Source organism: Pezoporus occidentalis, unplaced genomic scaffold, assembly GCF_034315485.1.
Source record: "Pezoporus occidentalis ecotype Australia unplaced genomic scaffold, CSIRO_AGI_Poc_V1 ctg8, whole genome shotgun sequence".
In the NCBI taxonomy this organism is placed as follows: domain Eukaryota; kingdom Metazoa; phylum Chordata; class Aves; order Psittaciformes; family Psittacidae; genus Pezoporus; species Pezoporus occidentalis.
This window is the reverse complement of record NW_026916158.1, coordinates 12,496,777-12,511,250: the sequence shown is the minus strand read 5'-3', so window position 1 is coordinate 12,511,250 and position 14,474 is coordinate 12,496,777. Positions and strand designations below refer to the sequence as shown.

The following is a 14,474-nucleotide window of genomic DNA, read 5'->3' as shown; positions in this document are numbered from 1 at the left end:
ATACTAATGAAATGAAGTTAAAATATGAAAGGAATTGGGGGAGGGTCAGAGTAATCACGATAAAATAGCATTCAAATCTTTCTTATTTCATAAAGCCATTGGCAAGAGAACTCACCCTCCTCCTGGCATTCAAAACGCAATCCACACAGTTAACTCTGGCTGATGGGTGGGTGGGGTAATTGTGGTGTGTGTACAGACACTTGGCAGCTCTGCATGAGTGAACCCATACTCAAAGGCAGGACAGCCATGCCTGGGCTGTTATGGCTACACTTAATGAATGCTGGCCAGGGCTTTGCTGACCCCTTTTTTGTCTCACCCCCCGCCCCAGCACGTGTTCTTGCAGCCTGGGGTTTGCCCTATCCCACCCTCTTGTAACCACACCAACTGGGAGTCAACTCCATCTTTATAATGTCATACTACCAATTTACGTACATGCTTGTACCTTTGATGTGATACAGCACATAGAATTGGCAAGCACTGTCTGCTGAACAGCACAGTCAGTTGCATTTAGTACATCATGCACTCAGGTGAACTGTTTTTCTGGCTTAAGGAATGATGTGCATGAAACCCACATCAGAACAGGAAGCACAACACAGGAATTTCTCCATTACGTTAAGTGGACTTCTTGTAACTGGCTCCTTTTATCATGATCAAGACCAAGTGACTTCCTTCACAAGGAGAGCTTTTTCTTTAAAATGAGGTTCTGTACCCAGCTCCTGTGATGTACAGGTGCACCTTTACATCACAGTGCACATTTTATGCACAGTGTCAGACACCAATTCTTAATAGTCATATACATAATAGGAAATCAAAATATGTAATAACATAAATCAAATAATGCAACCAAAGGACTGGACTACACTGTTAGCACCAAGGGAATTCCTCCTGTCTTGAAGTCCTCTTGCTATATATATACTTACTAAGTATTTATGAAGAGATTATTTTTTTAGAGCATTTTTCACAGAAACAGTATAACTGACTACCACTGCTCTTACTGTTGCATTTAAAAATATTTATTATGCAAACTGAAAATGGTATCTGTAACAAGACATCAACAAAGAAAAAAAAGAAAGGAGAAATTGTCTTTGGGAAATTCTGTTCTTTGAATACTTGGATTTAAAAGATGAATATCACAGCTTTCTGGAGCGATGACCAATATCTCACTATATTCCTGGCTGAAATTAGCTTCTTAAAGGTAAAAGCTGAAATCCATTTTTACTTTTTCCTTCCCCTTTATGAACTCCTATGATTGTTACAAAACCAGATGTTGAAAAGTAAAGAGTTACTTTTGGTTTGGATGTTTTTTTTTTTTTAGGGGGTGATGGGGGGTGGTGGGTAGGGTGGGGTGGGGGTGGTGTGTGTTTGGGTTTTTTTTCTTTTCCTTTCACCAGTTTTGGTTAGTGTAATACAACAACTTTTTTCTTCTGAAACAAATGTTGTATGAGCACCACAGATAGAAGGAAGACAAATATGGGTGCAATTTTGAACCTGTCAATCTAGAAGACCTTCTGTTACTACCTCACGCCATGGGTATTGCAAGCATTTTCTATATGGGGCATTACACTGGGAATTAGCTAGTTTATCATTAACATTTCAAGTGTTAGTACACACAAAAGAAATGCAACAAGCCACAACAACAAAAAACTGGAAACATGCAATTTCATTTAAATTCCTCCTCCCCACCCTCAATTTGCAGATGACTTAAATATGGACAAAAGCTGAGGACTGATAGCAGCAGTTTGATGCAGGCACAGGGCTGGGGGATCCCACGTGAGTTCCCTCACAGTGCTCCGCCAGGACACCTGCATCCTGCTGTTCCAACTTCCTGCTGCTCAGCCAGTGCTGAAAAGGTTGTGTCACGTTCGGTGCAAGCGCACAGATGCACGTGAGCGCAGGCCACTAGCCTTCACATCTGTCTGGGTCCTGGAGCACTGAACTCAACAGCAGCCTGGCTACTGACCTCAGCCAGAACCAGATCAGAAGCGCAACTCTTATGTCCAAGCAAAGAGTTAGACATTGTACATTAGTTTCATTAGACAGATTAAGAACTTTTGTAAATTCTGCTAGTAGAAGAAATATCTTTTATCTTTATCTAGTAGTCTTATTAGTTATTGAGTAACCTTTTGATATTATGCAGCTCTATGTAAAACAGCAGACACAACATTCTCTCATGCTTTCGACCTGAGATTACCCAAAGCTCCACTCGAATTACCTGGCTGTCTATCTTCTGCCTGACCCCTGAAGCGACGCCTGCGGCTACGATTGCGTCGCTGGGGTTTTTTGTCACTATCATCTGCAATTGCAAAGTTGACCATGAACTATTTCTGATGATAAAATAAATAAATAAATTCTTCAGTTGCAGCATGGGGGATTTAAAAATAGCTTCTGTTACAGACACAGGCTAAACAAAACAGGCTGAAAGAAAAACATTACTTTATACCAAAAGCATACACAATAACACAAAAGCTAGTTTACTTTTTGCTCCTGGCTCATTAAAACATTTAGGCATATGCTTAATGACCTCAGATTTCATTTATTTAATAAGTACCCATGTCAAATTGTAGCCACATAACCCAAGAAAGAAGAGGGTTTGATTTTGGTGGTGTTCCCCCCCCCCCCCCCAGTATTAACAAACAGATTGTATTCTTGTCCCAGTAAGTATCAAAAGAATTTACCAAGGGAAAGTACTTAAGCAGAAGCTGGGTAGAGACAAACTGACTGCTACTTAAGCAGCTTTCTTACACTGAGACAGATTACCCAGGACAAAACAGAACACTGATCCAAAAGTACTCTTTGCATGAAAAACAACAGTACTAATGGCAAACAAATAGGCTAGCCTTGGGTGTCTCGTCAGACAGTTTCTACAAAAAAGAGGCACATGCAAATACTAGTGGAGCTCAGCGAACAGATTCGTTCCACAGCAGAGTCGTGGAAGAAGTCTTTAATCAGACAGCAAACTTTAACGGAACAATGACTTGTCACTAACAAAAATGAATGTTTGTTTCACTACACTTACATGGACAACCATTTCTGCTTAGCGTGTTCTGGGACTATTATCCAACTGTTTACATACCTAAACCATTCTCATTAACAGAAGCTGTATCAGACTCTGTCATCCCATCCATAAGAACAGCATCTTCATCAGTCCTTCGTCGACGCGACCTCCTGCGGCGGTTACTACTGTGGTGAGATTCACTAGCATCAGTGTCCACAGTCTGGTCTGACTCTGTGTTATCAAGCAAGCTGTAAGGGTTGCTGTCCGGATCTTTAAGCACTGAACAAACAAAAAGAAGTTTAGGCCTAAGATGCTGCCATTGCATCTAATTTAATTTGCAGGCTGACTCACACCTGCATGTGAAAGTTTCATTACAGAGCAACCTTACAACAAGGTTTAATACACAGAACTACAGTATTTATGATTTCATGCTAGTTCCTCTAGGACTCCAAACCCAGCAGTTAAGGCACCACAACAGGCATTTGTACCAGTTCATCACAAAGACTTTGAAGGTGACACTTAAAGAACTTTTACTCAAAGCTGTGAAATGTGTAAAATACACCTTTTGCTTCACAGCAGCATGGGACTTCAGACACTACTGAAGTAGTAGGAATTATCACAGTAAATTCTGATAAAGCATAGGGAAACTTCCATCCTGTGATCTCTTCTGTATTTAAGCATAAGCTTAACACAGATCAGCCATAGGTAGTAACATGCCCAAGATTTATAAAATGTGGTAATATATGATTATAATATGTGTAGCAGAGGAAGGAAAGGAAGATCACTGTGAGCAGAAGATAAAAATCTAATAACATAGCGTATGACTGAAAACTATTGTACAGCTCTACTGAAATCCAATACATTAAGATAATAACACAAAAATGGAGTATTTTAAAATACTAGTTCTACAGGAAATTGCCAGGCACAAGGACTAAGCTCAAGATACATGTGAAACACAGTACCAGAGCTAATGGATGACTTCCCACCACGAGGTCCACCGCGCCCACGCCCTCCAGACACACTCCGTCCTCGTCCTCCAGGACGTCGTCTGTTGTCACGCTGGTGTCTGCTTTCTCTGTCATCTTCTCCTGCCAAGGACCAGTCACTAAGTTCATCTTTTCTCTCAGATTCTGTTTCAGAGGGATTAGAGAGCTCAGAGTTTGTACCTTGTACAGGAAGGAAAGAAAATTGGAAATCAATATGAAATTTGGCACTCTTTCTAGTTGCATATCCTCACAGAAATCTTCCAACCAGCATGGCTGGTTACATATATCTACAATACAGATGAAATACATAAATACAGAATAGTAATATAAACTTCTAAAAGCATATAAGAACATATATAATTTTATACTATATACACTCACATATAAAAATATATGCACATATGAACTATATAGAGCAAAAGTTACCCAAGTTCTAACATTTGTTTGTAACAACATGCAAAATAAAGGCTCAAAGACTACCAGACTGTAACTTCCGTACACAGATAAGCCAAGGATGAAATGGTGTTCCCTCTCTTTGTGTCGCACTGCAGGCATTTGGTTGCTATTTCTAGGCAACTGCTCTAAAATTCCCAGGCACAACTTTGCCACCTTAGAGCGGATGGCTGTTGCTTAGCAACCTCTTCTGCCTGTTGGGATGCTGCCTTGAACAACTGAACCATTTGTATTCAACAGCATCTGGAATATCTTGCCCCCCTGAGGTAACGAAACCCACACAGCCTTACACTACTTGAAAATTCAACATCCACCATTCATTTAAAGCACCCAGGAACACCCAAATAACCGTTCTGGAGTAAAGACACATAGACCCAGATGTTCCTAACCTGCAGTTCTTGCCTTTCTTTTTTCCTTTGGGGGTGGGGAGAGGGAGGGGAGAGAGTTTTTCCAAGTCTGTGTGTACATAAACAGCTTTCATTGCAGTTTAATCAAACAATTCTTAGGGAAGGAGGAAAAAAATGACATTACAAACATCAGCATTATCATCAGAATAAACCTGACCAGCATGGCACAGTCCTGGAAGCTAGAGCCAGTGACAGACTGTAAATTCCAAAAGGTGGTGGTGTCTGATTTTGTAACAGAAGTGAGCTACAGTAGATGATCAAGAGTAATTTACTGTATTAAACAGACAGTTTTTCTCCCCCTTTGTTTACTGGAACACCTATATTTCTTTGTGAAATGTGTCTATATTGAAATGCAAACTGTCACCATTTGGGGAGCTGCTGGTGACTGAAAAGGGGACACAAACACCTCTAGGGCACTGAACAGCTGTGCCACCTTAATCTAAAAATCTATCGGAAAATTTCTTGAATAAATAAGTGACTTTGGTTTACTTTTCAAAAACAAATCCATGAGATGGCCATGCTCACAGACAAGCTTTTTTTCCTCCCCCTCAATTAGAACAGATAATGCTAATTCCAGATTTATTTTTTAATTTGTGTCTCCTGAGGAGTATCTTTCTCTCCAGCTTTGTATGATGTAACTACTACTGTTAAAGGACAAGATCTTACCAGAGTCTGGTTTGTTCAGTTTTTCAATTTAAAACTTAACTTCAACAAGAACATAAATCTAATGAGGTAGTTTGAGCTTTACGAAAAAGTAAAATGGCCACTCTACATTTTCAACCCTACCTTCACTCAACTATGCTGAGCACAAAATCTAGAGATAGTTCTGGATTCCAAAGTATTGCGAGGACTCACTCAGTAGATGCTGAAGGAAACTCACCGTAACCAGACGTGTAATTGGGGCCTCTGCGGCCTCTCCCCCTTCCACTGTAGGATCTGGAACCTTGCACAGACGAGAGGGTGCTCTCATCAGTCGTATAACCCTTTTCTTTTTCAGGAACTCTAGCAGAAGAGGGTCTGAAACCCATACCAATCTGACGCAACTGCTCATCAATCTGGAGCCTTTCCAGTCTTAGTTGTTCTACCTCCTACAGGAAAGGAAACAAAATCAATTGCTGATAAAGAAACATTCTTCTCCTTAGCAAAATACCAGTCATCCTGAAAGCCAGTGTGTGTGTGGGAAAGTTACACCACTTTGAAGGTGACTACACATAGTGGAATTGAGGTATGAGTTCTGCAGCCTGAGTTTTGGAAGAACCTAAAACCTTTCTGTTACACCACAACACAGAAAGACTGTTTTAAAGACTATTATTACTTTCCTTAACTATACTTCACCACATTTTCATAGAATGGTTTGGGCTGGAAAGGACCTTAAGATCATCTAGTTCCAACCCACCTGCCATGGGCAGGGATGCCTCACCCTAAACTATGTTGCCCAAGGCTCTGTCCAACCTGGCCGTGAACACTACCAGGGATGGAGCATTCAGAACTTCGGGCAATTTTTCCTTTTATCTAACCTGAACTTCCTTGTTTAAATTCAAACCCATTACTCCTTGTCCTATCACGACAATCCCTGATGAAGAGTCTCTCTCCAGCATCCTTGTAGGCCTCATTCAGGCTTAACACTTAAATTAATTACAGAAAAAAAAAGAAAAAAAAGGCAAACTATCAAAGTAACATGATTCTAATTCACTTTCTTTCTCTTAAGTCACTGCCACACCTCCAACACATCTAAATGCATAATTGTTCTAAATGGTCCCTAGTATGAGTGTGTCACACTAGAAATTCCATCCTACCCCAACAAAGTGTTAACTTCAGAACAAGAGAACACTAGCATAGACAAAAAAAATTTGCTTATCACTTCCTCAAACCCACTTACACCAGTGTTCTTTACAATCCAATCCTTTCAACACCAACAATACTATGTAACCACAATAACGTACTTACAGGCCTATATAATACCTCTGAGCATGGGGTGGGTTCAAGGCACCGAACCTTAAATTTCAATATACCAATCGTTTTATCAGTTTATCAATGCAAATCCCACTGAAGTCAAAGCTGTTGACCTAAAATTCTGTTACTCAACTGAAGTTTCCTCTACAGAACATTTCTTCTGAAATACACTTACCTTTAGATACGCGATGTGGTATTCTAAGAGAACTTGGACATTTCCAATGCTTTCTTTAGTACCAACAAATACAAACGGTACCATTCCCTACAGAAACAAAATGTCAAATCTTATTTTCAGGAAGAAAGTAATCATCAAAACAATGTTTTCTGTTCAAATTACATAGGGGGGAAAGGGGGGAGGGTGGAAGTCTGTTTAAATTATGAAAGTGAGCTAAATAAGCCCAGACAGTAATTGAATCTTGGGCTGCCAAAATGCACTAGAAATAGCTCAGACTGGGGTGATGGTAAAGGCTTATACATTAAGGACAAGACTGCCCAGCTTTCCCAACAACCTATTTTGGCAGCTGAGGTAACTTGACATACAGTGTTTATATTCCCCCAGGTAACACAACTGCTACACGGATTTATCCCAGGAGCTGTTAAGTGCACCCAGTGTTTACCAAGAAGTATAAAGTTGGTTTAATCAGCCACTGGACAAGATGAAGCACCTGTAGAAGATTTTATCGTATGTTCTCATAGATTTAAAATATGTGAACACTATTAACGTTATCAAAGCCAAATTAGTTGTGCAGCTGAAGTACATACAGGAGAGAAGATTCAAAAAAAGTCTTGCTTCAGCAGCAAAAAAACCCTTTCTATTTCATATAAAATTTACAAGATGCTAGTCTGGAAAAAAAAATAAAAAATCAAAACTGCTTTATCTATATCCACAGAACGGTTAGAAAACTGTTTTTGTTAAAACAATCTGTCCCTAAAAGTACCTAAATCCCAGACATCATGTGTTTCTAACATGGACATCACCACCATTAGAGGTTGGCCACTATGTTTTTATTGTTAATAAAAAGACTGCATGGGTCATGAAGGCTGTACTTATAAACTGCATAATGATGCAGAGATGAAACACTGACCCCTCTCTGAAGCCATAAAGAAGCACTTTAAGTAACATAAGTCACATTCCAGAAACTCTCACTTTCTGCATACATTCTGCTACGTGTTCTTTGTTATAAGATTCAGTGCGACTGGTTTCGAAAGTAAAAACCTAATCATAGGAAGAAAGAACAAAGTACTTACATCTTCACGGGGCAGTTTATTTTCATTATCTCCTTCAATTCTCACCCTGACGACTCCAGATTTGTCTACAATCTCCTGAATCACTTTTCCATTTTTTCCAATAACTTTTCCTTCAGAGGGCAAGAATGGTTAATTTTGCACCCATAGGCAAAGTATTTTAATGGATTTCTTGATACTTTAAGTTACGTATATGATAACGGTAACAATCACTTGACTCTCCTTTACTATTCACTCAGTTTCAAATGTTTGCACTACCTTACATACACAAAAAAAACTAAAGAAAACCCACACTGTGCCAGAAGAGACAGAAACTTCCCAAACGAAGCCGTGTATACATACATATATATACACACACACTGTTATACACAGTTATATTCTATGCATATATATGCATAGAATGACAATGATTGGTGAAGATCACCACTACACAAGTTTCAGACAGAACTAGACCAAGAGTAAATGACACCAGAGTTTTGCAAATACTTACTTTAAATTTATGTATCAAAATTATTTGCCACCCCCGACTTCACATGTACCCTCACTCAATCTTTCTTGACATTTTGACAGGCATATACAACATGTTTGTTGGGAGTCTCTATAATTATTATTTTTTAAAAAAGGAGTAAAAAAGTATGTAATTATTTCCTGAAAGTTTCTTTTGCCTTTACAACAAAGGAGTACTGCTCATACTTCCCGTATTACCTTTAGAATAATTATTCTGAGATCATGAGTGGGATCTAAACCAAAAGGTTCTTCAGAACTTATGTTTAAATCTCAAAAAAAAAAAGTGACTCCTTTGCTCCCTTACTAGAAGTTTTTAGCTCTTCCTTAAAGTTATGAGGACATATTTCTTCATTCCAGCTACAGATATCTGGCACTTAAAAAATATTTGTTTAAAGGGAGCTACAACTTCTGAAAAAAGGGTCTAACAGCCAAAAGTGCGTGACAGAATTCGCTGTAAGGAATGTTCTTTACAGCAGATATCAACATGATATAAAATGCAAACAGCATTAAAAAAAAAAAAAAAAATCACTTCTTTTCCTCAACAGTTCTAACAGTTCAGCAGATTTATCTTTTTTTCTTAAAAAACACAACCCAACTAATCATTCTGTGTGCCTGCAATTTTGTTTAGCACAGGTCTAACTAGGTCTGCTGGATGAGATTACAGAGAAAGTGTTCCTATACAAACTAACAATTAATTTGCTGAACATGAAAACAAGCTTTATCATTAGGCAGATGAGAAAATCAGAGTTGCATCAGATAATTTGCAGAAGTCCTATTAAAAAGACCCAAACCAACAAAACCCTACACCTTAACTTGCTCAAGCTGTAAAACTTTTAAAGTCTACTTTTCAGGAGTTTGCACATGAATTGTTTAAATTACAATAGTCTATATAATATGCAAGCTCCAAGCCCAAACCCATAGGAGGTTAAAGCACAGGTTTTAATTTCTCCTTTGGATAAGCCAAGCTGTTGAATCAGGTACAACACCTGCACTCTTAATACTGCCTTCATGCCGGCATTGCCTGGGAGATGGTAATGTCAAGCAGCCAGATCCAATGTAACAAGCAGACCAGGAGAAGGAAGGAAATGGAAAATGTATACTGGGAAGACTGGACTAGGGGAGGCATATTTTCTCTTCGAGGGGAATAAGACGAACCTCATCTTTAGGCAGCTTATAACATAGAAGATACCATAATATGCACTTACAAGTTTCAGGAAGTTATACCTTCATCAAGCTAAAGCATACAGAGAAAAATGCCCCTTTTTAGATTTTGGATAAGGCTGGTAAGCATCGCTGCTTGACACAGCAGCTTGACACCATCCAACCACAAGCTCTAACCACCTCAGCCCAGGAGAGAGCAGTAACATGAGGACTGTCTTGTGTCATTCTTGTGCCTCAACCGCAGTACGTCCATATTACATTTTGGAATTTAGTTTCAGCACTTCCAAGTAGTCAATTTAGCGACCCCCCCCCCCTTTTTTTTTTAACTAGAATGTGAACTTCAAATATTACCACTGAAGTCGATAGTACAAGTCTGTAATCAAACCATCTTAAGTGCCAAAATCCCGACAAAGTCTTATCCAATAACAATATATGTAGTTTCTTAGTAATTCCCTGATACATACTGTTTTAAAAGATCAATCACTTTCTATTTAAAAGGACTTTGACACTGGCATCTAAATCTTTGCAGAGTCATGACAATTAGGCTCCCTTCCCCCAAGTTTTTAAGTGTCAGCAGGATTACATACCAACAAGATTTCTGGGAACTTGAATAAAATCCTCCACAAATTCCAAGTAACTTCTAGCCTTTTTTACTGCATCAGCAGTCTGGAAATGAATTAAAAAAGTTTATTTGTGAATATAATATGTTAAAAATAAAGCCTTGCTGAACAGCTGCAAGGCTTCAAAACATCAAGCTTATTTTCAAAAAGAGAGGAACAGAGACAAGATTAATCTAACTTTGACCCGTTAAAAAATGAGTAAGATTCCAAGAGACAAAATTCATTAGGAAAGCATCAGTAATACATAGAACATTTTTCCATATTATTTCAAGATATTTTAAAATATTATCTGCAATTTCTCATGAATAAACCCCAGATGTAAAATATCTTATGGATATATCTTGAAGCAGTTTCCCTAGACATTGATGGGGAAAAACCAGCTAATTTTACTCTTTTTCACCAAAATCAAGACAATTTTCAAATCTGAAATCCATTTATAAAACCCAGTACTTATTACAAAGATTTTGCACTGAAAAGGAAGAAATTTGTAAGTGGTCCTACCAGAGTTCACAGAAACTTCAGCTTACAAGAATACTATGTTAACAGAAACTTTAGATCATGTATCTCATTTCATCTGACTTCACAGTGAATGAGTAGTTACATGGCTATGACAGATGAGGAAACCATAAAACTCTAGTTTAATCTCTGCATTTTCCTCAAAACTGCTTTGGAAGCACTCAGTTTTTCCTCCACAGAAACTGGGCTACCATCAGTACTGTCTGCAATGTAAATGTGTCTTGCAATTTTAAAGATTTTAAGCATGCAATACGCTATTATCCAGAACATGAAGAAAAACGGTGAAGGAGAAAATGAATTTTAGGCTCATTTGTCTCTTGACAGTGTCTGAAGATTATGTCACCTCATAAAGATAAGACACTTCCAAGGTTGAAGGACAAGCTCTGCACAGAACTTCACAGGCTCACTGTAAGCAGTGACTAGCTTTACAGCCTTTTCCATAAGCAAAGTGTACTGATTTTTCAGAATACCCTAAATGAACAGCCATTACAAGCTCTTTCCTCTATGAAGTTTCTGTTCTTCAGTATTGAAGAGGACAGAAAGAAACAAAAAAAAAAATCAGTCACAGAGCCTTTACTATAGCAGACAGATCCATTTTGCACTCGTCTTAATACCAAGTACTGCTTGCAAATACACATTAATCCTCAGTGAATAAACACTGAGAAAGTGTCAAATGCAGCTACTCCTGTAAATTTGCACACACTTACAAGGCTTGCCCACCTCTACCATCAGGAAAGATGGAGGAAAACTACAGAAAGGTTAAGAGGCTATGTTCAGAGTACGGAGCTCAACGGGAGAACTTGCCAGCAGTCAGGAAACTTCAAAGGAGCAACAGCACTGGTAAAAGTATTGGAGTGTACTGATAGGGCACACCAAGACTGCTTAGGGCTGGCTACAGATAGGAAGTTTTCCATTTTCTCTACAAAATTTTTCTTCTTCTGTTTCTCTCCCATCTTATACCTGACATAAAACTAAGCCTGAATAACCAGCACCTTCAGACAAACACTCTCTTCTAACTGCAGGGAAATGACACTAGTGCAACCTGAACTCCACAAGGGTTGCCAAAATGGTGTACTGCACTTAGAAATCTGTCGTAATCATACCACCTCTACATGCAAGTAATATTACAACCAAGGCACTCTCCTCCCAGAATGCTGGTTTCTGGCCACAGCTCATCTACAATATTTCCCAAGACAGACAGCATCATTCATTAGTGGGGAGAACTCCTATAGATGTTCTCTAACAGCTTTATTATTAAATGACAGAAATTAACTGACAGTTAATTGATGCTCTACAGATGCTGAAAGAAGAAACAAAGTTTCAAATCAGCAACAGCGGAAGTGCAGAATTAAGGAACAAGTATCAGCATCTGGTCAGTAATGAAAGATTTGATCACAGTTTCCATTTTACGCTCATGCCTCAGCCCTTTCATCTACCATTTTTTAGGTAATACGTGAAATAAAGAGTACCACCAGCTCTGGCACCTTTCAACCAAATTAGGGAAGTTTCAGAAGAACAAAAAATTTATAAACCTCTACTTCTAGCAGAGGCCAAATGACAGCAAAAGAAACAGTTGAATTAGATTTCAAGATAACGATACAAGAAATCAAACATTGAAAACAGATGAACAGGAAGTCCTTGCAGGGAGCAGAGGTTATGCTGCATACTCACAGTAACTGCTAAATGCTACAGACTTCAAAACACATTAGCATTTTTTTCACCTTCAATGATCTCTACAAATGGGACACAATCAACTCAAGAGTTCACAACGTCCTGCCTCAGAGGCATGTTCATCAATTCTTTCCAAAATAAAGACGAAGGAACAGCAACTGCTTTCACAAAAGCAGAGTGAGGATGACAAAACAAACAACTGCAAGGAACAAACTGCAGGATGACAAAATAAACAAACTGCACTTTGCCACAAGCACTCTGAATTTTTTGTGCAACCTGTAGGACTCATTCACACACCAGCATGAGAAGACTGCATACAAAGCTGATTTAGACAACATATTCTCAGCTTCTCCCAGTCAATTCAGAAAAGGTAAAGAAAAATAATTTATCTCTCTCTAAAAATTAGTGTGCACATGGATTAAGACCTCAAAGGATTCCAGTTACTAGTAGCTACTTTTCTAATTTTGTATTACAGTCCACATGTTTATCCATGCTCTGGTTACTTCATATAGTAGCCCATATAATCAAGCCATGTCCACATTGCTATATAGATCTTTAATAGAAGGATTAAATGCAGGGTATTTTTTCAAACTCAGCATTATACCTACCATTTCTGTAGCAAGACAGCTCTAAATGAGTGTGAAATGAGAACTGTATGGCTGCAAGTTTTAGTGAAAATGTTTTGTAACAGCCACTAGCATAGATCTAGTGGCTACACGCTGGTGGAGGGCACTGTGTTACAAACTGTGGACCTGCCTCAGGAGTTTCACACCAGTTCCTGAGACAAGATTTCAAAAGCCTCTTCAAAGTCTTGGAAGCTCTTTTAGACCTTCCCAAACAGAAAAATAAAACTACCTGGGGGAATCATCTGACAAAGTTTTATCCCCATGCAGATAAAGACAAAGTCCTCCTAAGTCACAGTAGAGAACACGCTGTTTCCATGGTGATAACAAGTTTTTCTTCAAGAAAAGAAAACACTTACTGGTCTCCTATGAAACTGACCTAATGAACGCTCCAAAGGGAAAAAGAGTTTTCTTGTTTTCTCCAAATGGAAAATAAGGAGTAACAGTCTCCTGAAAAAGCCATGATAGATAGGATCTTGCTCTCCTTCTATCCAAAGGGATGGTTATCATACAGTTAAGTACCTTCAAAATGGTGTAAGAAGCACAAAGCTCAAGTGAAGAACTGCATGAGAACTGAATGCAATTCAATTTTGCCTGTAACAAAGTTCTAGAGAGACTTTCCTGTTTCTGATATAACTCTACCCTCTCTGAGGAAGGGGAAGATCTCAGACAGCAATTCACTGTCCAAGTTCTGAAGTTTGCAGCACTGTGGTATTAAGCAGCAGTTTAGGCAGAACAGAAGGGTCTTGAAACCAAAGTGGTCTTGACCAGACAGGAGAAAAGCATGAGCAGCATCCTGTACAGTTTAGCTTCCTTCTAATCACACAGACTTTCAATGTTCTTAAAAATTTGTACCTTTGTTCCTTCCCCTCAAAGATTCTGTCCCTGAGACTGAATTTTTATTTGTATAAAAAAATATTAGTTACGGAGTTCCTCAGACCCTGACTATAATGTCAAGGACACTGGATCACTACTCCCACATGTCAGCCTAAAATTGTCTGCCCATGTATGCAGCCATGAGGGCCTGGCTGCTTGCCAACTTGAAAAGAGGAAAAAAGGAGTGGACAAGCATACCCAAATTCTGAAGCCCTCATCACATGGAATATTTAGGTTGCATGGCTTTTGTAGAAGCAGCTATCACTTCTAGGAAGGACAAGGCTGGATGTGTCTAAAGGCGTTTTTATTTAGGGCCATCTGCTATTTATAATCACTGGTCTGCACTACTGTAAGAGGCTGGTGACAGTCATAACCTTTCCATAGGTTTCAGCATCACATCCTTCATATTAAAGAGGTTGAAACTGGAATACACTAGACATTCTACTGCATTTAAACTTGCC

The 14,474-nt window shown here is 38.8% G+C and overlaps 1 protein-coding gene across 2 annotated transcripts in view; it reads right to left on the bottom strand.

Moving 5' to 3' along the window:
- The window catches only part of FXR1 (FMR1 autosomal homolog 1), a 38,240-nt gene that overhangs the window by 2,367 nt on the left and 21,399 nt on the right, over positions 1-14,474 (bottom strand). The window contains exons 9-15 of one of the 2 annotated variants that reach the window (XM_062602936.1): positions 10,295-10,373; positions 8,043-8,152; positions 6,970-7,056; positions 5,722-5,929; positions 3,958-4,161; positions 3,074-3,274; positions 2,213-2,293 (exon numbers count right to left, since the gene is read on the bottom strand). In XM_062602936.1, the coding sequence (XP_062458920.1) occupies positions 2,213-2,293; positions 3,074-3,274; positions 3,958-4,161; positions 5,722-5,929; positions 6,970-7,056; positions 8,043-8,152; positions 10,295-10,373 (970 nt within the window). The remainder of the gene's footprint in view (positions 1-2,212; positions 2,294-3,073; positions 3,275-3,957; positions 4,162-5,721; positions 5,930-6,969; positions 7,057-8,042; positions 8,153-10,294; positions 10,374-14,474) is intronic. The other variant, XM_062602937.1, reaches the window with a different exon arrangement.